The following is a 24298-nucleotide window of genomic DNA, read 5'->3' on the forward strand; positions in this document are numbered from 1 at the left end:
AATGTGGCACCGTGTGTGTGTATATATATGTATACTGTATATGTCACATGTTTTTGCTGAAGTTGAAAAAATTAAGGGAGACTAGGATAGATGTATTATATGTGTATGTATGTGTGTAATATATTATTATTATCATCATTATTATCATCAATTATTATCATTATTATTAAACCAAGAAACATTAGAAGATTGATGGCAGAAAAAGACCTCCTGGTCCATCTAGTCTGCCCTTATACTATTCCCTGTATTTTATCTTAGGATGGATATATGTTTATCTCAGGCATGTTTAAATTCAGTAACTGTGGATTTACCAACCATGTCTGCTGGAAGTTTGTTCCAAGCATCTACTACTCTTTCAGTAAAAGAATATTTTCTCATGTTGCTTCTGATCTTTCCCCCAACTAACCAAAGATTGTGTCCCCTTGTTCTTGTGTTCACTTTTCTATTAAAAACACTTCCCACCTGAATCTTTTTTAACCCTTTAACATATTTAAATGTTTGATCATGCCCCATTATTATTATTATTATTATTATTATTATTATTATTATTATTATTATTATTTAGATTTCTATACCGCCCTTCTCACAGCGACACAGGGCAGCGTACAATATCATATCATACAAATCTAAATAATAAATAAATAAAATAAATACAACAATACAGTACATAAAAAGAAATCTAATTTACTTTAAGAGACTGATATAGATTACTAAAAGTTTTAAAACCCCATACACAGACATACACATTCATCAGATTCATATATACACACACCGTGCTCTGAGGTCCTCAGAGTCTTCTTCTAGCCAAATATTCAGCCACCAATGCTTAGTGTTGACATAATAGTAACAAGAGTTGGAAGGGACCTTGGAGGTCATCTAACCCAACCCGGTGCTTCCAACATGAGAAATGGCAAGTTAAAAAAGACAAAACGCAAACCAAAAACGGAAGGTTCCTCCCTTGCAAAAATGAGTAGCTGTATTTATTTAGTGGGAGTTTGCTGTTCAAGTGCAGTAGAGAATAACTTGCCTTCCTTCTCAAAGAGGCTCTGTCAGTTTACTTATGGGGTGGCAGATTTGTGTACCCACTCAGGCCTGTCCCTTGGAATAGAATAGAATAGAATAGAGATTCAAGGTTGAGATAGAAAGCTACTGGAAACTCCTACAATAAGCAATGATGAAGAACGTCAAGGAAACTTCATGGATGTGCGCATGAAGTACCGGTTATCTTATCTATCTATCTATCTATCTATCTATCTATCTATCTATCTATCTATCTATCTATCTATCTATCTATCTATCTATCTATCTATCTATCTCTATATCCCTAGCATGCTGATTCTGCTAAGTTCCCTGCAATTTCTAGATAACATTGGTAATATTTTTATTAATAATTAGAATTAGAAGGTTAGAATTCTTTTATTGGCCATGTGTGATTGGACACACAAGGAATTTGTCTGGTGCATTTGCTCTCAGTAGACATAAAAGGAAAGATACATTTGTCAAGAATCATGAGGTACAGCACTTAATGATTGTCACAGGGGTAAAATAAGCAATCAGAAAACAATATAAATCATAAGGATACAAGCAATAAGTAACCTTCATACAGTCATAAGTGGGAGAAGTTGGGTGATAGGAACGATGAGAATACTAATAGTAATAGTATTGCAGCTTTAGTGAATAGTTTGACAGTGGTGAGGGAATGATTTGTTTAACAGAGCGATGGCATTCAGGAAAAAACGGTTCTTGTGTCCAGTTGTTCTGGTGCGCAGTGCTTCATAGCCTCTTTTTGAGGGTAGGAGTTAAAATAATTTATGTCCAGGACACTGGTGGTCAGGGGGTCGGAGGGAATTGGAAGTTAATGAGTTGGAAGCTAATAATAAAAATGGGAGAATCAACAGTTTACTTATATTTCCCCTTATATTTATTTATATTATATTTATACTGTATTGTATAATATATTTATATATTTAATAATAATATTAATTAATAATGATTTATTAGATTTTTATGCTGCCCCTTTCCGAGGACTCGGGGTGGCTCACAACAACAATAACAACATAATACAAATCTAATAGTTAAAACTAAAATTAAAACCCCACTATCATTAAAAACAATCAATATTACACAATCATACCATACTCAAGGCTTACTAGTCAGAAGGGGGCGCATTAGTCTCCCCACGCCTGGCGATATAAATGGGTCTTCAGAGTCTTACGGAAGGCGAGGAGGGTGGAGGCAGTTCGAATCTCCAGGGGGAGATATAAACATATTTATATATGTTTATATTGCTTGTTTTAAGCTGCCCTGAGTCTCAGGAGAAGGGTGGCATAGAAATCGAATTAATAATAATATTTCTTTAGGCCATAAAGGCCACTATTATAAAGGCCATAATAGTTTTCTGGTAGGTTTGCAGGATTGGATATTAAACATAAAATGTAATTGTAGAGATTCTCAGTCAATCTAGGTCATGGTTATCCCAAAGGTGCTTTTTTGGGAGGCAACTGGACTTTCTTGGTTTTTTCTTTTGAAGATGTTTCACTTCTCATCCCAAAAGTTTATTCAGCAAGGAAGTCTTGTTGCTTCCTGAAAAAGCACCTTTACAACGTAATATATATTACTGTAATATGTATTACTGTAAAATGTAATACGTATTACTGCAGATGAGAGTATGAGAGATTTTGTGATTCATTCTGGTTTGGGTAGTATGACAGCCTTTTGTTGTTGTGAGCCGCTCCGGGTCTCCGGAGAGGGGCGGCATACAAATCTAATTAATAATAATAATAATAATAATAATAATAATAATAATAATAATAATAAAACAGCAACTACAGCGATACCTTGTCTTACAAACTTAATTGGTTCCAGGACAAGGTTCTTAAGGTAAAAGGTTTGTAAGACGAAACAATGTTTCCCATAGGAATCAATGGAAAAGCAATTAATGCGTACAAGCCCAAAATTCACCCCTTTTGCCTCGAAACCCCACCTCTGGACCTCTGTGTTTTTACGATGCTGCGATTTCACTGAGGTTCCCCTCGCTGGGAAACCCCACCTCCGGACTTCTGTTGCTAGCGAAGCGCCCATTTTTGCACTGCTGGGATTCCCTGCTGGGATTCCCCTGCAGCATCACAAAAACACGGAAGTCTGGAGGTGGGGTTTCCCATGGAGGGGAGCCTCAGGGGAATCCCAGCAGCGCAACAATGGGTGCTTCGCTGGCAACGGAAGTCTGGAGGGGGGGCATCCCAGCGGCGGCTGTGGGTTTGTAAGGTGAAAATAGTTTGTAAGAAGAGGCAAAAAAATCTTAAACCCCGGGTTTGTATCTCGAAAAGTTTGTATGACGAGACGTTTGTAAGATGAGGTATCACTGTAGTTATATTTGTGACAAACTTTACAGTCTTGGATGAAATTACTGCCTGGGAAAATGGCCGGCTTCAATAAGTTTAGAAGAGCAACCTTGCATGAAACCCACTTAGGCTAATTTGAAACTTGCAAGCATTTGGGCCTTGGGGATTAAAGCGTTCGTGGATTTGCAGTGCAAGGGGTGTACTTTGGTACATTTCAGATAACTTTAGTGCCAAAAGACAAGGAGTAATATGGATGATTTGAATAATCAGCTGAAATATTTTGTGCAAGGACTGGTAAATATTAAAATTAAACATTTTTACTTGGCTTAATAGTGAATTGAGTTATGAGCCAGGTTTGATATCAGCACTTGTTTAATCATTTGCCCGAGACTGAAAAACTTATCAATATGTGTAACACTTGTAAATATTAGCTATCCATCTTTATCATGGAGAAAAATCTATGAGTTTGATAGGAGTTGAAATTGACTTGGTAGTATATAATTGTATGCATTTACTCCCAAATTTAAAATACTACTTTTTTTAGAGACATAACTTACATGATGACTCTCAACCGGGCTGATCCTTCAGTGCAATTATGGTAATTTTGCACTTTTGGAGCAGTAAGCCCCACTTAGTGGTTTCCATCAAAACCACTAAGAACTGATAAGAAAGAAGATGGTAATTGCTATTAAACAACATCACTGAATATGGTAGACATCAAAGAACCTTTGAATGTTCCACCAGTTTCAGTGGAAGTAGGTCAGGACTGGGAAGTGTATCCGCTCCATAACTTTTTTTTTTTTACAGCATAATCCTATGTAAGCTAATTTTGACTGAAACTGATGGAAACCTTGGAAGGAGTGATTTAGATGTTTTCACTTGACCAGATTCTGTTTTTCTATCGTTGGGGAAATGAAAAGAAAAATGTTAAAGGACAAAACAGGAAGGGAGGATACAGACGCACACTATAGGAGTTTGTGTGACTTTGATTACTGGTAAACTGCCTGGACAAGTCTCTGCGGTGTTGTTAGCAACGTTTTCAGAAATGGTTGACCATTCCTTTCTTCTTTCTATGCCTGAGAGAAAGTGACTGGTCTCAAGGCCACCTGGTTGGAACTAGAATTCATGGTCTCCCAGTTGCTAGCCAGGTGCCACTACCCTAAACTAGCTGTTTAGTATTTTTAAATGCACACCCACATTTCCAATATAATAGAAATATTCAATATGCTGGCTTGTAAACAGTGCTTCTGTGCAATTTGGAGTTACTTGGCTCTAGACCATGGCTTTTAAATTAGAAGATCTGGAAAACAATTCATGTTAGCTTTGAGGTACTATGTTAGAAGTTTTTAATTATAACCAGTAATCTAGGTTTTATGCTATATTTCATTAAATTATACCTTGTCTTTCTTCAAGGAGCTGAGAAAGAATTTCTTGCTGCTGGTAGTACATGTATACTATTTTGCTATGTTCTTACCTATGCCATTAAGCCAAGTGATTATTTTGTTTTGGAAAAACATCATTCTAACTAAGGGGATATATATATACAGTGATCTCTCGGTTAGCGCGGGGGTTACGTTCCAAGACCTCCCGCGCTAACCGATTTCCGCGTTATATTGGATGCGGAAGTAAAACCACCATCTGCGCATGTGCGCCATTTTTTTCATGGCCGCACATGCGCAGATGGTGGAGTTTGCGTGTGGGCGGCGGGGAAGACCAAGGGAAGATTCCTTCAGCCGCCCAACAGCTGATCTGCTCCGCAGCGCGGAAGCAGCGAGGAGCCGAAGATGGGGTAAAGGCAAAGGGGAAACCCCATCTTCGGCTCCTCGCTGCTGCCGCGCTGCGGAGCGGATCAGGTGTTGGGCGGCTGAAGGAACCTTCCCTTGGTCTTCCCGCTTGCCGCTTGCCAGTCCACACACGCCCCCCTGGATGAGCCGGCCACAGGGGCGAGGGGTGGGGATGAAGGGGCAGGACTTCCCGGGCGGAAGGCATGCTCGGCTCTGCCGCTCCAGCCCCTTTCGGCCGAGCCTCCCCGGCCAAGCGGCAGCCTTCCACCGGGAGGCTCAGCATTCCGTCAGTCGTAGCGCTGGCTGTCAACTTTTCTTTTTAGCACTGGGGAGGCAAGTCAGCTCCTGCCCAGTTTTAAAAAGAAAAGTTGACAGCCAGCGATTGTTCCGCTGCCGCCAGCATGGCCTGGCTGGCAGCGGAAGATGTAACGGAGCCCACGGGGGATTCGCCTTCCTCCCACCCGCAGCCGAGACTGATTGTGGGCTCCTTCGCAACCTCGGAGAGCTTCCGGGGCATGAAAGGAAGCTCTCCGAGGTTGCGAAGGAGCCCACGATCAGTCGGCTGCCGGCGGGAGGAAAGCGAATGCCACGGGGCTGGGCTCGGCTCCCCCCTCGGCTCCCCCCCTTACCAGCCCCGCCGCGGAAGGCTCCATTCTGTTCCCTGCCGGCCCGATTGAGCGGCCGGCGGTCTCCATTCAGGGAACAGAATAAAAAAAAATTTATTTTTTAATATTTTATTTTTTTAAATAATATTTTTTGAAAAACCGCGTTGCAGCGTTTCGCGCTAATCGAGAACGCGCAAGTCGAGGGACCACTGTATTGTACACTGTATGATTGTAGGTAAGAACAGACATAAATGAATATTCCTATGCTTAAAGAAAATCAAACAACTACCCAGATAAAAAGTGAAATGTCTAAAGAGAGGATTCTAGTCTGATTCCCTTTTTCTTCTTGGAATTGAACAGAGAAACATTTATAACAATTTCCAGCTGCCATATTTGAGCTAAAACACTTCCGACCGGTTTATAAACAGTGGGTATTAGTTCAAGATATGCTGTAGACAGATTCTAGGGCAGAGGTCTTCAAACTTGGCAATCTTAAGACTCGTGGACTTCAACTCCCATAGCTGGCCGGCTGGAGAGTTCTGGGAGTTGAAGTCCTCAAGTCTTAAAGTTATCAAGCTTGGGGACTCTGTTCTAGGTAAACAGAGATATACTTTACATATTGTGTAATATGTATACATGTACGCAATGAAATTTCATTTTAATGAATGCCAGTTAGCGTACATTCAAAGCGACAATAAAGTTATTCTAAGTCTAAGTCATATTACACTGCATATTAAGGTATATCCTAGTACACTTTACATACTTCATTGGAACACTGATTTGTATCTCATCTTTCTACACATTTGTTTAATACTCCGTTCCACATGTTTTGCGTACTCAACAGCTGAACATTCTAGGTTAAATAATGCATGCGTCGTCTTCAAAAAGCTTCCCTGTTAGACTGTTTTGTATAGGGACATTGCATAATTGATTAGAATATTGTTGATGGTCACCTGTTCTATGAATAATGTTAAAAATGATTATAAAAACACCTGCAGAGTGAAAAATTTAAAATGTTAATTGAATTAATGACATATTAGAAAGGATTCATTATGAATAAACTAGGCCAAAATACACATACTGTACCAAGCAATAAAGTAAACTCTTTGTTTCAAAGTTAAGGCAACTTTTTATTATTTGTTATCTAGTTGTTTAGGTTGGACGAATTTGATTTGGCTATTTATTAAGTTAACTGTGGCCACATTGAAACCCATGTACTTTTTCCTTGCAAAAAGAGCCATAGAATAAACACTTTGCTACCTGTGGAGTTAACAAGTTGAATAAAATTTTCTCCAATCTTTCCAGATGGTAAATTGCCTCTTGCTTATTGATAAATGCAAAATCTAGTCTTTCTCCACTTTATTTCTATTACATAGGAAAGACTTCAGCTTCACCGATTACTTTTTGGTTTGTTCAGTGCTGAAATAAACTAGCCATAATTCTTAGCTACTAGGCCTGGCTTTAAAGGACAATTTTCTGACGGGTCATTGGATTTTCTAGTAATTTTACTGTACTTATATTGGATTTCTAATTTAGAATCATAATACTTCTTCTCTCTCTATGCTACAGATTGTTCTTGGCCATGATTGCTCATATGTTATACGTTGATAGTGGTCAGATACGTAGAAGAAACTCAAATAGGATGAGGAGCTGTTTAATATAATAACAGTCTACAGAGAGGGGCGGCATACAAATCTAATAAATAAAATAAATAAATAAATCTCAGAATAGACTAGAATCTCAGTGGCCAGTTAGGTCCCACAGATTTGGTCTTCCTCAGGTCCCGTCAACTAGACAATGTCGTTTGGTGGGGCTGAGGAGAAGGACCTTCACTGTGGGGGGGCGGCCCCCTGAATTCGGCTCCCCCAGCGATTTGTACTCCCCCCACCCTCCTCGCCCTTCGCAAGAGTCTCAAGACCCACTTATGTCACCAAGCTTGCGCAAGATCTAGACCCCCTGGCCAATAAATGTGATGTATGGCTGCGATTGAATTGTGTGATTGATTTTAATATACTGGGTTTTTAGCTTATGTAGTTTTTTAATTAATTAGATTTGTTTTGTATTCACTGTTTTATATTGTATCCTGTGAGCCGCCCCAAGTCTTTGGAGAGGGGTGGCATACAAATAAAATAAAATAAAATAATAAAATAATAATAATAATCTCTTGATATTTAAATAGCAAAATACCAAATCCTAAACTAGTTCTATTTCCATGGTTGTATAATTTAGGGATAAAGATTGATTGATTGATTGATTGATTTCTAGGCCACCCTTCATCTATGGACATCTATCGCCGCCCCGAGTCTGCGGAGAGGGGTGGCATACAAATCTAATAAATAATAATAATAATAATAATAATAATCCAATCATGCAGTTGAAATGTGTACTATACATATGTTTGTTTGTATCTTCTGTTTGAGAGATAGTAAATGAAATAACCCGTGTTCTCAAAGTGCTGCATAAAATACAACCTTTGCTTACTGATCTTATTTAGCAGTAACTTTAGTATACATAGATATGGAAAGATCACGAGTGAGCAATGTTGAAAAACATTTTATCAGCAGCAAAATTGAAGCCTTATATAGGAGCAAAGTTCACAAAAAAATTTGTTGACTTTTTGATTGCATAAGCTTCACAAATTAGATTGCTGAGTGGTTGTTTAAAGAACATTTGCTCAATAATGTGCATCTTTGTTTGGCTGTCTTCATTTTTAAGAGCGCATTTATATTTCAGTGTAAATAGCTGCAGTCTTTAAAAATTAAGGGAAGGGACATCATGTTATTTAGTTGAAAATGGATATTTGTTAGATATTCGATATTGGCTGACTGTCAATAAATGTCCTACTAAATTAACATGACTCAGTCATTCTTTGTTATAACTTTGTTCTTCTGTTGCTGCCCCCCCCCCCCCCCCCAAATTCATTTTAACTATTTCTTCGTTTTATGCAATGTCTTCAGTTCCTTGCTTTGAAGATGTCAGGCCTCCATATCATCTGTTTTATTTTACCTGGCTACCTCAAAGTTTGAATGAAACATTGCATTGTAATTTATTTTAACTTAGTCTCATGTATATTTTGATTTTGTCATTGCATGGACTTGGGACAAGCAATGTCAGTTTGTTATATTAAGGCTGCAGAACAGAGTTGTGCTGATTTATTCCCACCGGGTTTCCCAACATAATCTTTCTATGTATTCTGGGAGGTGTAGTTAATTTTCTCAAAACACGAGAATCAGTTGCTTATCTCTGAAGTACTGCAGAACTAATTTTGGAACAGGACATTGATATACTGTATATTGAAGGAATAGGTTTGAATTTTGGAGTGGGGTTGCCATGTCTTATATAATTTTATTTGGCAATTTCCTTGTCATTTAGCCTCATTAATTTACCATCCATCCATGGCAAGGCATTTTCCAAGGCACACCAACACTTTTAACAAGTTTCTACATGCCCGCTGTCCTGTAAAATTGAGAAAACTGGCGAGAAGCAATTGTATGGTGTTTCAGACACCAGGCAAATGTGTGCTTTTTTGGGTTTAACTTAACAATATAGGGTGTTTTTGGTGCAGGGTATTCATTACAATTAAGGCACTGGCTGGATCATATATTTAATCAGATCAATTAAAACTCTCATATTCTGTGAATTTGCACCAAGTACTAAATTTGATTGATTTCAACTTCGTCTTACTTTTTATGGCATAATATTTTCTGCAATTCCAGCCTGTTTGTTAATTTATGGCCGTCTGGGTGTATTGTGTAAACCAAGAAAATGTAATCATTCAGAATCCAATTGGGCTTGGTCACTGTGTCCAGAGGTTGAGTCTTCTAAGCTTTTGGACTCTTGACTGACCCAGACTGGATTTTGCAACGTTATCCTGGGACACAGGTACATTTGCCTTCATTTGTGTAAGAATTCAGTAACGCCCAATGGTGCCATGTTATACAAACTGAGCCAGCATGTTATAATGGTGGTTTTGCTAGGCGGGGAGGCCACTGTGCAAATATGTACTCCTCAAAAGTTTTTACCAGTGCCTTTGAATACCTAGCTTGTTGTACACAGCTTAGGAATGAAATGGGATGGGATGAAATAATGCCTGTAGTCTGAACCTTATTTCTTTTCCTATTTTAAAATAGATTACGAACATACCATACTCTAGAGCAGTGTTTCCCAACCATGGCAACTTGAAGATATTTGGACTTCAACTCCCAGAATTCCCCAGCCAGCATTTGCTGGCTGGGGAACTCTGGGAGTTGAAGTCCAAATATCTTCAAGTTGCCAAGGTTGGGATACACTGCTCTAGAGTTCATACTCCTATCTATTTTAAAATAGGAGTACAATGGGTTCAGTGGTTAAAGATGTTGAGCTGCTTGTCAACTGAAAAGGTGACAGCCCAGTTTTGAGCCTTGAGTGCTGCACAACAGGGCGAACTCCCGTTACTTGCCCACTTAGCAGTTCAAAATCATGGGAAATGTGAGTAGATAAATAAGTACCACTGTGGTGGGAATGTAACAGCAGTCCACGTGCCTCGGCATATAGGCAGGCTGGCCACAAGCTCATGGAAATGTCTTTGGACAACGCTGGCTGGAGATAAGCATCACCCCTAGAGTTGTGATGGCGAACCTATGGCATGGGGGCCACAAGTGACATGCGGAGCCATTTATGCTGTCACAGGAGCTATTGCTATAGATCAGCTCCAGTGCGCATGTGCGTGCTGGCCAGCTGAATTTTGGCTGGCCACACCACCCACTCCTCCCAAGAGTCTCCACTATGCCCATTTTGAAGGAAATAAAGGGCTCTTATGTGTTCCGGTTTCTGGTAGAACTTTAGTCATTAAAAATAACGTTTACTGAATGCAGTATTTCATAAACAAAGAAACTCCATTTTTATTCTCTTCACTTCCGTATTCCAAAATTCAATACAGACTGGCACATTCCTTTCTCCCGTTCTCTCTCTTAATTACATTCCACATACATTCCTTCATGCCTCCTCCCATCTCCCAAGATTTATATATTTACAGCATGATTCAAAAACAGCAGGACTGACCGTAATATAACACAGAATAAACTTACTCGCTCCGGAGCCAAACTGAAACACGTTTCATTTTAGAACTACAACATTGAAACTCCACCCTTCTTCCCCACTGGCCCCCGGATGTACCGCATACATCACTCCAGTGTTTAACCCATTCCTCCCCTTAATATCTTTTTCCTAACACCCGTTCCTTGCATTTTTGGACCCTTCTGAATTGAGGATTAACCCAGCGAATGTCTGTCTCTTCTTCACTAGATTCTGGACTCATAGCAACATCCTGTGGCTGGCCTCCCACCTGTTCTAATACCTGTAACCCAGGGCCTACCACTAATTCATAAACACTATCTGTATCAGAGTCCTCAAGGTCTTTATCACCCTCCAAATGACCAGGAGTATGTACAACACTTGTGGAGGCTCTGGAAGGGCGTTTCTGGTCTTCCAAGGGCCTCTGGAGGCGATGGAGGAGGCCTTTTTCACCCTCCCCATTCTCCAGGAAAGTCCCTGGAGCTTGGGAAGAGTGAAAAAAGGGCATACCGGGCCCACCGGGCCATTGCGTGCCTGTTCGAATGCACGCATGTGACACCCCTCTACCACCACCCTCCATGCTCCCCCTCCACGCTTCAGCCATCGCTGCCCTAGAGTCAGAAATGAGAGGAACAGGGGAAATCTTTTTTCTTTATTTTAATACCATTTTGAAAGGCATCTATCTCAGAATTCTCCCATAAAAGCATCTAGAGTTTTCAGTGCTCCTTTGTATTCATTTCAGTAGAATGTAACATCATGAAAACACCAGCCCTGATTCCTTTCATGTAGAGTTTCTTTTCCTGGTTTGCTTTACTTAATAAAAATTGTCAGGTACCTGTAAATTCAGTGGATCTCAATGAAATCAGTCCCATCGATTAGGTTTTATCTAAGTCCTTGAAGCAGAGGGAACCTAACAATCTGGCCCTAAAAATATCTGCATAATTACGGGAAGTTTATTTATTTATTAGATTTCTATGCCGCCCTTCTCCAGAAGCTGTCTTCTGCATTCTTAGTTAAATTTAAAGTTTGAAATAAGTGGCACCTATATTGGCTCAGACCATATGTCATTAGCACTAATACTACTATGAAGCTAATAACAGTACTTTAATTCAGTAATTACACAGATGTACTGTAACAAAAACACAGAATTATGGGATATGGATTAGGAAGCCTGATTTAGAGAGTCCTGTTTTGATGCTATGGGCATTTAGGTATGCCAGTATGCAAATTACTGCATTTACCTGCGGTGAAGACTGACATTTCCTTCCATAATAATTTAAATTAAAATGGGATTATTGCCTTGTGAAGTATGTAGGAAGACAGGCAGGCGAAGTATTTTTAGTCATCTTTTTATCGTGACGTTTATTGTTTTCATAACTTGAAAAGGTATTTTGCAAGCAAAGATAGCTTGGTCATCAATACAAGTTTATGTGTGAATGTTTTGGTATATATTTGATGAATAATCAGAATATTATATTCTAATTGATTACAATTGTGTTCAAATTATTGAAGACAATTTAATTTTTAAATTTAAAATCCTTACTGTCTTAATATTTTATACTGCATTTTATTCAATAAGTAGTGTTAATAGCATTCCATCTGAATTTACATGACACGTAGGTGATTAATAGTGACCACATAGAATAGAAGAGTTGTTGAACTGGTTATCTATGTCTGTTAGAAATCTGAGATAACAAAATTGTTTTGTTTTTTAACATTTTTAATATTAGCTAGGAAGCTTACTTCCCATATTATAGCTCATTATAATTATTATTAAAAGGGGAAGTAAGTACACCCTTATGGCATTTCTAATATCAAATTTGAGAAGACTTAGTTTAGAAATATAGAAACATAGAAGTCTGACGGCAGAAAAAGACCTCCTGGTCCATCTAGTCTGCCCTTATACTATTTTCTGTATTTTATCTTAGGATGGATATATGTTTATCCCAGGCATGTTTAAATTCAGTTACTGTGGATTTATCTACCACGTCTGCTGGAAGTTTGTTCCAAGGATCTACTACTCTTTCAGTAAAATAATATTTTCTCATGTTGCTTTTGATCTTTCCCCCAACTAACTTCAGATTGTGTCCCCTTGTTCTTGTGTTCACTTTCCTATTAAAAACGCTTCCCTCCTGGACCTTATTTAACCCTTTAATATATTTAAATGTTTCGATCATGTCCCCCCTTTTCCTTCCTAGTTTCTAGGCTCCATTTCATTTAAAATGATATAATCCTTTTATTTTTTTAAACATATATTTATGATTTTTAAAAAAACTTTCAAGGATAGCATAAGGTATTTCTGTGATTGAAAAGCACAATCTATGTCTGGAATTAGAATCAGTATTGGACTCTGGCTTGTACATTACTGATGGTTAACAAGCATTATTGGTATTGTGTGGAGGTGACACTATTGCTTTATTAAAGCCATCAACAAATTTCCCCAGCTGCTTTTCAGTCATGTATTCAAGGTCAAGGAGGTTATATATAATTAAATATTAACAATTTATGTTGAATGAGAATCCAGTTTATGGAGAGTAATAAGATAGAAATCTTCCACTATCTAAAACTAGATAAAACTAAATTTACCTTTATCTAAGACTAGATAAAGAGAAGCAATACTACTACGGTAATAAAAATATTAAAAGCATGTCTCACTTTTCCTCTAAAGTGGCATTCAACTTCTACCAGACAAAGGTTGATTCTTGACAAGATTTAGTAGAATAGAATAGCAGAGTTGGAAGGGACCTTAGAGGTCTTCTACTCTAACCCCTTGCATAGGCAGGAAACCCTACACAGTATCAATATCAATATCAACTTTATTTGATTAGTCAATCGACCATATCAAAGCGAGGAAAAGGACCACATCGGTCATCATAAAACTGTGACTGGTTAAAATACAATAAAATTGGCTAAAATAGAGGGAATTTGAATGAATAATAAGTTAAAATGCAGTATAATATGCTAAAATTGAGTAGTAAAACATGAGAATATAACTCATGCAATGGATTATATTAAACAAATCTAAGATACTGATATAACATATTCTTAAGTGAGTTCATCTCCTTTGCATGCCACCCCAATATGTTCTATAAAACGTATTCTCATCTGAACAGCCCTGACTATAAACTTAGCGGTTCTAGAAACTACATATATATTTGTACTCTGAAGAAAATATGATAATTGTTTATTACAGTCCCAGTGTATGATTTTGTCAAGTAGGGGCTGTAAATACTGAGGTCTTACTGAGGAGTATAGCTTACAATTGAGTAGCACATGTGCAATGTCTTCTATTTCTGGTGCACCCCTACACAGTAGGAATTGCAGTGATTTAAAGTAGAAGATCATTGCCATAAGTAATACAACTGTTTCCTATTTTCCACACAACGACCGCCTTGTGAGTTGAATTGGACTCAGAGGGTGGCCCAAAGTCAGTCAGTTGATGCCTAAGGGCAGGCCTAGAATTTTAACAGTTTCTCAGTTTGACTTCTGTTTTGTTTCATAAAACCATAGGTAGGAGGTATAAGAACCGCATTGTTCAAAATTGAGTTGTTCGTATTGTTGCTGCAAAAAGGCACAACCTAAGCCAAGTATTTTGGCTGCATATACAGTGCTCCGTCTATCCTGATCCCTTTAAGATAGCAAAAACACCTGTACTTCCATTTCTTGCCCATATTGCCACTTCATTTACTATTTCCTTGTCACCCATGTTATACATGCATTTTCTGTGCGGGAGACAAGCATGGAATATAACTGCTGCCTGACTTGGCTTGTATTTGCACTGAAATATTTCATTGTCTGCCTGAGCAACCTGCTGCTAGAAAGCCAGGCTGCTGTGTTTAATACAATGTTTGAGTATGAAAAAAGCAGTAAGTAAGAACATTGATTCTTCCTGCCGGAGACTTTGCTGTTGCTGATGTTCTGGTTAACAAAACACTGAATTCACTTCTTTCCTTTTGATAAAACAAAAGGCATGTACTTTCTTATTGATTTGTGATGTTGAAAGTGACCCCTGGCAGATAAAATGTGTGGTGCTCTGTCCATAAACCAGCTACGGAAAGCATTCGTCTCAATATGCTTAGGAAGTGGAGGCTTCAGAAGAGAGCTTTATTTTTGACGTAGTGTTTGAATTGTGAACAATTTCCTGACAAGCAGGAATTTCTCTTAAAGGGTTTGTTTTTGTTTTTAGAGTGTACAGTTGTCTGATTTCTGGATGAATTTTGTTAGTACAGTACAATGCAATTACAGTGGTACCTCTACCTACAAATGCCTCTACTTACAAACTTTTCTAGATAAGAACCGGGTGTTCAAGATTTTTTTGCCTCTTCTCAAGAACCATTTTCCACTTACAAACCCGAGCCTCCGAAACTGTAACCGGAAAAGGCAGGGAGAAGCCTCCGTGGGGCTTCTCTAGGAATCTCCTGGGAGGAAACAGGGCCGGAAAAGGCAGGGAGAAGCCTCCGTGGGGCTTCTCTAGGAATCTCCTGGGAGGAAACGGGGCCGGAAAAGGCAGGGAGAAGCCTCCGTGGGGCTTCTCTAGGAATCTCCTGGGAGGAAACAGGGCCGGAAAAGGCAGGGAGAAGCCTCCGTGGGGCTTCTCTAGGAATCTCCTGGGAGGAAACAGGGCCGGAAAAGGCAGGGAGAAGCCTCCGTGGGGGCTCTCTAGGAATCTCCTGGGAGGAAACAGGGCCGGAAAAGGCAGGGAGAAGCCTCCATGGGGCCTCTCTAGGAATCTCCTGGGAGGAAACAGGGCCGGAAAAGGCAGGGGGAAGCCTCCATGGGGCCTCTCTAGGAATCTCCTGGGAGGAAACAGGGCCTCCACCCTCCCTGTGGGTTCCCCAATTACATGCATTATTTGCTTTTACATTGATTCCTATGGGAAAAATTGCTGCTTCTTACAAACTTTTCTACTTAAGAACCTGGTCACGGAACGAATTAAGTTCGTAAGTAGAGGCATAGATCTTTCCCTTGGGCTTCAGGCTAGGATTCAGTATTGAGACATCTTTGGTGGCACATGTTGATGATTCATATGGCCCCCGATGGATGGGAGACATCCATATTTATGCTTCTTTATCTTGCAGTATCTTTCAAGACTACTGATCACAGATTCCTTTTGGATTGGCTGTGGGAGTTGGGTATTAGGAGCTGTGCTGGCAATTGAAACCATTCTTTTATGGCGATTTTTGTTTTTGCTTAATGACCAGTTCTAGTTGGTGTTGGCAAAGGGGAGAGAGATTGTTTTCCAGGCCCCTCGTATCTGGGGTTCTGCTCCATACTTTCCCGTATTCTTAATTTTTGATTCATTTTGATTAGTCAGGGAATAGCAATCCATCTGAGCATATTTAAAACTTTGTGTTTAATTGGATTATAAAAATCTGATATTTGTATTGTTATTATTGTCCCTTCTGCTTATCTTTCATAAGATGATTCAGCATTTGTAATATGTACCTGTGCTTCGCTATGAAACTATGTGATTGGGTGGCAATTCATAACAACCTGTTGCCTCTGCTGTGGAGAATGATAACTCTCTCTTCAAAATCCTGGCTGACAATGAGAACAGCCACTTGTATAGTCGTGGGGGCATTGAAACAACCTTAGTGCTCTCCAGAAGGCTTCCTATTGGCGCTAATCACTACTTGGAAGTCCTTGTCACCCTTAGGAACAGAATCAACAGCAGCCTTAAGTTCCAGAATATATTTGTTGTGTTCATGCAGCAACCTCTGCAGTTGGCTAACCAGTTCTGGATTAACACTTGTGTAAATTCCATTGTCTTCATCACCAACAAAGTACATCTGGAGAAATGAAGGCTGCTGCTGAGGCTCTGCCATGATACTTCCTATCCTGTGGTAGACCTGCCCCTGCACTTTGAATGTTGGCATAAAATTTCCCTCCTTCACCTCTGGCTTCATTTGGAAGCATCTGTTGCACTTCCGGGCAGCAGAAAGAAAGTGGATGCTGCCATTGGATGCTGGTGGGTGAGAAGGCTGTGTAAGGGTTCAGGGGAGGGATCAAGGAGAGGGAGCTGGACTTTATCACCACTGCAGCACATCCCGGGAGTCTTTTTCTGCCACTTCAGGACACGGCACCAGGCACAAGGTAACCGAAATCAACAACCTTTTCTCTCTGGAGTAATCAATTTGTGGTTCATATTTAAAACCAGACAAATACTTAATTAGTCCAGTGCATTGATATGATTTGTGATATTTTTTCATTGTATTTAGCTGTACCTGCCTGATTAACGTAGGGGTTATTAAATGCATGCTTTTTTTACAGCCTCTCTGACTATGGGATGATTTTGACAATACTTATATAGTGTTAGTTGTGTTTTCCTAATCACTTCTTTTCCACCTTTTCCCCTTTAATTGGTGTTACAATAGAAGCAACAGCATTTGTCTGAACTGAGGAGGTCAGTGTAAGAAGTGATTTGGGGTTGGGATACTATGCAGGAGAAAATCGGTACATAATCGGCTCAGTGTTGGTGGGTGATTGAACCTCATTCCCTTGTGAGTTTCTGCCCCCTTGAGTTTGGAAGCAGTTCCATCGGTGGAAAGCGTAGACATTTTGGTGAGGTAGCGACATTTAGCACTGTAAGGAGCCCCAGACTACTCCTATGTGAAATGTATGCCAGTTTGAACTGAAGTAACAGAATGTGAGGCAAGTGACAGTTGGAACAGAGTTATTTTCAAGTGGGGAGGGGGAGTAGAACATCTAAATCAGTGTTAATTCTGAACATCTATCAGTGTTAATATACTGTATATCAATATACTGTACTATATATGAAATACTAATGATCTGGTGGTCATTTTGAAACATTCTTTTTTAGCTAGCAGCTAGAAGCCAAGAGCAATGTACATGCTAAGTTTCAAGTTTGTAGGCTTTACTGTTCTGGAGATTTCATGATGAGTGAGTGGATTTCGCTTTTATAGAGAGAGATTGGAGTATTCAGACATGATTGGATTTCAGCTTTATGGGTTTTCGGAATATCCTATATCCTGTTTCTTCTTGTCCGCTGCTTAGAGGAGAGATCAGAATATAGTCATCTTATTTTGGAGTTATAAAAACAGAATTTTTGTACAAAAATCTCATACAAACAGTATATATGGAATAAAATATGAAAAAAAAATAAGACTGTGTAAAAGAGTTCAAGGCTGCTGGAAAAATGATTTTCTCCATCTCAGAAAAATGGAGAAAGTACAGCAAAGGAAGGAGGAAAGGAAGAGAGGAGAAGAAAGAAAGAAAGAAAGAAAGAACATTTGTTGCAGAATTATATTCCCTGTTCTTGGATTTATTAAAAGAAAGTCAAGAAAAAGTATTTACAAAAAATATCAGCTGCACTTACGGTAGAACTGAAAGTTGGCTGGTTTCCACCCATTTTTAAAATCAGAAAATCTAAGTCAATAATTTCTGGATCTAAGCAGCAGGGCTAATCCTGAAATAGTCCTGTACCAATTCAAAGAAAATTGTCTGGACCTCATAGGAATTGACTCAAATACAGTAGGCCAAGGAATTTTTTTTGTCCTTTTGCAGTTCTGTGATAGAATCAGTGTTATCATTTAACTGACCCTATCTATATCATTTGCAAACTGAGAGTTGTTGAATAACAGGACATTTTAAAGTGATGTTTGCCAAAGTGATATTTACCCCATAAAAAAAGCTTGCCTATGACTCTGCCCCAGATCTCGTGCTAAGTTATTGATTGATTGATTGATTGATATTTATATGCCACCCAACTCCAGAAGGGTTCTGGGCAGCTTGCAGTAATCGCAACTATAAAAACAGTATAAAATACAACAACACTAGAAACAGCAAAAATAACTCAAAAACCCAGGCATACACTCAATCATTCTTAATCCCAGGCCCATGGGGTTCAAAGTAGATTTAAATGTTGAAGATATTGTTATAAATAATTAGGTGGTTAGCCATTTAGTTCAACTTTGAAGCATTTAATAAAAAATAGCAAAACCTCATATGTTTATGATACAGGAACTGTGAGCTTATAAAACGATTATCGTTGTAATAGCTAATTTATCAATAATGTATCATTGCAGCTTAGCTAGAAAAAACTTCAATTTCTACAGAACACTTGTGTTTAGGATAATGTGCAAGAATTTCAACATTAATGTGTAGTTTGGCACTTGATCTCTGGTGCCAAAAAGGTTGGGGACCGATACTATAGTAGATTTAACGGTTGTTTTGAATAATTTGAATTCTTAGTCAACAACACAACATCACCAGCATATAAAATTCACATCCCCAAACAGCGTACTTCCAACATGCCCACAAATATTATATGTTTATCTATAAATACATAAAATAACCAAAGGACCATGACACACCTTGTTTTTCTCCCCGATGAGCCATTAAGTATTCCATTTCTTCCCATGCATGCTCTACTTCCAACATGCTTCTTTATCTTATTCAGCAAACAAATGTAATCTCATTTAACACTTAATAATTCTAACATACAGTATCAAAAACTTTCTTTAAATCAAGAAATAGGCAAGAAACTTTCTCAACACTTTCAGTGACTTGCTAAAGAGCAAAAAAACTGTGTAGTTCTTGCTGTGTTGCACTTCCCAACTTCTGCTGGCTGTCAGCTCCTCTACCTGTCAATCAAAATTATGCCAGGTGCCTTAAAGCAAGAATGACTTCCTTATATACATTTTGTAAAATGTATAGACAATCCTCAACTTATAACCATTGATTTAGTGACCTTTCAAGGGTACTTACGATCAGTGTTCCCTCTAATTTTTTTTTTGGGGGGGGGCGGAAAAGTATAGTGTCTGAGCGGTAGTCCCTTTGGGACTGGGTGGCACAGAAATAATAAATAAACAAACAAACAAACAAACAAACAAACAAATAAAAAACCCACCCTGTTTTGCCTCAGAGAATTTCAAAATAAAATACTGTACTGTGTGTCTATAACAGTGAGCTCATAATAGGGCAACTCTTATCAATATCAAAATCCCACTTAAATAGTTGAGCTAGTTTCAAACTAGATTTTGATTTTCTTTCTCTCTTCCTTACTCCCATTCTTTTTCTTTCTCTTTTCCTTCCTCTCTTTTTTCTATCTGTTTCTCTCTCTTCCCCTCTCTCTCCTTTCCTCTCACTCTTTCCCTCTCGGCTTCTGGGCAGGTTTGGAAAACTCTGAGTTGATGATGATTTTTAAGTGAGCGATTGCTCACTGCTCAGCTTAGAGGGAACTATGCTTACGATTGGTCCTCACCATTAGGACCATTGCATCATCCCTCCCAGTGACACGATCAAAATTTTGGCAACTGGCATGTTGTGTACTGAGAGTTGTAGCATTCCAGGGAAATATGATCACCAATTCCGACCTTCCTGTCTGGCTTCCGACAAGCACAGTGAATGGGAAGAGTTGAATTTGCTTAATAATTACACGATTCACTGAACAACTCTAGTGATTCATTTTACAACTATGGCCAAAATCCGGCCCAATTTCCCTTATACCGTTACTCATTTTTATAAAAATGTATTAAAAGCTTAACTTAAAAAAAAAAATCTGCCAAGTACTTTTAGAAATATAGTTAACAGATTAACCCATCTGCAGGTTTACTTATTTATTTATTCTTGCTACATTTCCCTATTTTATAGAGAGAGAATATAATAACCATATTCTTCCAATAATTTAGGACACACTTTACTTATATGTCATACAAGTTCCACAGAATGCTCCGCAAGGAAAGCACATTCCTATGTTAACATTTCTTTTCCTAAGTTAACTGTGTTTATCCTTAAAGTCTTTCAACGTGCTTATTATAGCATTTACAGTTTCTTTTTCTTGGACAATAATATAGCATTCATTTCAGTTCTATTCTTCAGTCCTTCCCATGCAGGTCTCTAAAATTAGCATTTTTAGCCTTCTCTTAGTTCACCTTCATCCCAACTCACTTCACTAGGTTTATTTTTAATTCCATTCACTCTGCTGGAGGCTCCCTGTTTGACTTGTTCCAATGGATTCCTGCTTTCATACACATCCATTATTTAGCTAGATGACAGCAGTTCTTACTTGATGACAAACATTTTGTTTGTAATTAAATCTGCTTCAGTTTATATGTATTAATCGCTGCATTCAGTGGCGGCAAAGAAATATAGCAGATTCAAACTTTTTTTTCTTTAGTGATCCGCTGGATGTTTATTGATGCTTTGTTAATGCATTAAAGATTTCTGAAAAGAGAGTTCTTTCCATCCAAATGTGTATCATGTGATGGCTAGGACCTTTGGTACCTATAAAAAGAAGAAAATAAATGCTAGGCAGGTTTACATAATTTTGGGGGGTGACATGTTTACCATGTTAACTTTGTTTTTCAGAACCAACCAATTCATCGCCGCCTCTTGCTGGAGAAAATAAGAACTTCTTTTCAGGAAGAGCCTTGATCTCATGAACGAATCAACAGATCTTGGTAATGCAAGCACTCTGGAGCCAGTTATACGGCTCAGGAAGGGACACATGCCCAAATCTGCTGGGGAAGAATATGATCATAGCGACAAGTCCAGTGAGCAGGAACCCCTCTTAGTAGAAGCATCAGCATCACCTGAAAAGGTAACCGTCCATAATTGGTGTACTGAAATTTGAACACAAAAGACAGATTTACTTCAATTATGTGTTTACCTGAGTTAATGATTACAAAATCCTGGGGAACACTGAGGGGGGGGGGTGAGCGGGGGTGAGGGCTAAAAATGTTTGGACCAAAAAACCCTCTCTTCCTCCCTTTCACCCTATTTCTCCCCTATCTCTTTCTTTCCCTCTCTCTCCATCCCTCTTTCTTCCTTCCTTCCTCTCTTTTTTGCTTTCTCTCGCCCTCCTTCCCTCCTTCTTTCTCGCTTTCTCTCTCTTGCATTCTTTCTCTCTCTCTGTCTCTCTTGCTATCTCTTTTATTCTTTCTTTCTCTCTCCCTTGCTTTCTCTCTCTCTTTCTCTCTCTCTCTTTCCTTCTCTCTTCCTCTTTCTCTCTTGCTTTCTCTCTAACCCTCCTTTTTCTCTCTCTCTCTTTCTCTCTCGTGCACCACGCCGGCAACATAGAGAGAAAGAGAGAGCGGAGAGAGAGTGGAGGGCGGCTTGCATGGCCCCAGCGCAAACTCCGCCGTTGCCTTCGCCTCCGCCTAAGAGGCAGCAGCCACATCCAACCCTTTGCCCTCCCAGGTGTCTATGGCGCTCAGCGCCCGGACACGCACCGCCTCCACCGCCCGGTACCCCCGCCCGACTTCTACCTGCAGGAACGGGTGGTGGGGCGCCACGAAGGGCGGCACTTGGAGGCCACCACGGCACCATTGTCATCACGGCGCAAAGCCACGCAGTCCCGGATCGCTCGCTTCTCCAGCCAGCAAGCCGGCTGCCTCGGAAAACGGCGTGCTTTTTAAACGCGCGCTTTTCAAAGGCAGCCGACTTTGCTGGCCGGAGAAGCGAGCGATTCAGGACTGCGTGGCTTTGCGCCACTTCAAAAATTTCTGTGGGGGGGGGTCCCTAATGACTGTGCGGGCGCACGCCCACGCAGCTTAGAAACAACAGTGGCCGGCGCCCTCCCACCGAGCCCGAAAAGTTCACTTCCCGTCACCGCCAGGGAAGCTCCAGCCAGGCCGGGCTCGCTGCACACCTGACCATGTCCCGCGGCACACTGGTTGGGTAACACTGTTCTAGAGCACCTTTGTGTTTCCCTGAAAATAAGACTCTTTCTTATATATATTTTTTGAACCCTGTAATAAGCGCTTGGCCTTATTCCCATGCACTCAAAAGCCCGATTGGGCTTATTGTCAGGGGATAACTTATTTTGGGGAAAACAGGTATTTTAATATACACTGCTCAAAGAAATAAAGGGAACACTCAAATAACACATCCTAGATCTGAATGTATGAAATATTCTCACTGAATACTTTGTTCTGTACAAAGTTGAATGTGCTGACAACAAAATAGAATAAAATAGAATAGAATTTTTATTGGCCAAGTGTGATTGGACACACAAGGAATTTGTCTTGGTGCATATGCTCTCAGCGTACATAAAATAAAATAAAATATACATTTGAAATTGATTGTCAATCAGTGTTGCTTCCTAAGTGGACAGCTTGATTTCAGAGAAGTTTGATTTACTTGGAGTTATATTCTGTTGTTTAAGTGTTCCCTTTACTTTTTTGAGCTGTATACCTGATTCCCAAGCTGCAGGCAATGGTCATCTTACCAAAAGGAGCTGGTAGGTGCATAAGGGAGGGAGACAGGAAGTGAATGGAGAAGTTGCGTCAGATTCAGAAACTATTCTGAGTCATGCAATCCAAATTAGATTATGTCCTCTTGTCCAAATTCCATGTATTGCTGCTCTGGAACTTCTCCTTTTCAACTCGGAAAGCAAGTGTATGTTTTCAATGCGGTTTCTGATGAGGCTTCATAAGTCAGGAAAGCAAAGCATTAGGTTAAAACAAAAATATGGTGAAGAGAAAAATTCGAATTCTGTCCACGTTATTGAAGGAAATCCTAGGACCAAGGATATGGTAGATATTTTATTTTAAAAGTCATTTAGGAAAAAAAAGAGCTGCTTTATGTACTCATGAAGAGAAGGAAATGTTGCTGGCTGGCTTCAGACAGTTCAAGTTCGTAAATCTGCATACAGACGCTATGCGTGCACTGCTAGTTAAATTATGCATCTCAAAATGGCTACTGCCCAAGAAGCGTAGTACAATATTACTTAGGTTTATAAGTGGAATTTACTTCCAATCAGTCCTGTCATAAAAATAGGCTGTTTATTTGGAAAATACAGTGGTACCTCAAGATACGAACCCCTCGTCTTACGAACAACTCGTGATACGAACCCGGGGTTCAAAAATTTTTTGCCTCTTCTTACGAACTTTTTTCGAGTTACGAACCGGCGTTCGGAGACTGCTGGGAAGCCGCGTGGCTGTTTTAAAAGGTGACAGCCGGGCGGCGGGGCTTCCCAGAAGCCTCCCGAACGCCGGTTCGTAACTCGAACAAAGTTCATAAGAAGAGGCAAAATTTTGCTGAACCCCGGGTTCGGTTCGGGAGGTTGTTGGGAAGCCCCCCAGACCGGCTGCGACCTTTTAAAACACCCGCGCCGCTTCGCAGCTGTCTCCCGAAGCCGAACGCGGAAGTTCGGCTTTAGCGTTCGGCTTCAGGAGACAGCTGCGAAGCGGCGCAGGTGTTTTAAAAGGTCGCAGCCGGCCTGGGGGACTTGCCAGCACCCCCCCGAACCCGGGTTCGAGGTTCGGGGGGGTGCTGGCAAGCCCCCCAGGCCGGCTGCTGGCAAGCCCCCCAGGCCGGCTGCGACCTTTTAAAACACCTGCGCCGCTTCGCAGCTGTCTCCTGAAGCCGAACGCTAAAGTCGAACTTCCGCGTTCGGCTTCGGGAGACAGCTGCGAAGCGGCGCGGCTGTTTTAAAAGGTCGCAGCCGGCCTGGGGGGCTTGCCAGCACCCCCCGAACCCCAAACCCGGGTTCGGGGGGGTGCTGGGAAGCCCCCCAGGCCGGCTGTCACCTTTTAAAACAGCCGCGCGGCTT

The 24298-nt window shown here is 40.1% G+C and overlaps 1 protein-coding gene across 1 annotated transcript in view; it reads left to right on the top strand.

Moving 5' to 3' along the window:
* The first annotated feature begins 16783 nt into the window (after positions 1-16783).
* The window catches only part of ADIPOR2 (adiponectin receptor 2), a 35295-nt gene continuing 27780 nt past the window's right edge, over positions 16784-24298 (top strand). The window contains exons 1-2 of the mRNA XM_070756478.1: positions 16784-16875; positions 21112-21343. Of these exons, the coding sequence (XP_070612579.1) occupies positions 21182-21343 (162 nt within the window). The 5' untranslated portion in view covers positions 16784-16875; positions 21112-21181. The remainder of the gene's footprint in view (positions 16876-21111; positions 21344-24298) is intronic.

Source organism: Erythrolamprus reginae, chromosome 6 (genome assembly GCF_031021105.1).
Source record: "Erythrolamprus reginae isolate rEryReg1 chromosome 6, rEryReg1.hap1, whole genome shotgun sequence".
NCBI classification, from domain to species: domain Eukaryota; kingdom Metazoa; phylum Chordata; class Lepidosauria; order Squamata; family Dipsadidae; genus Erythrolamprus; species Erythrolamprus reginae.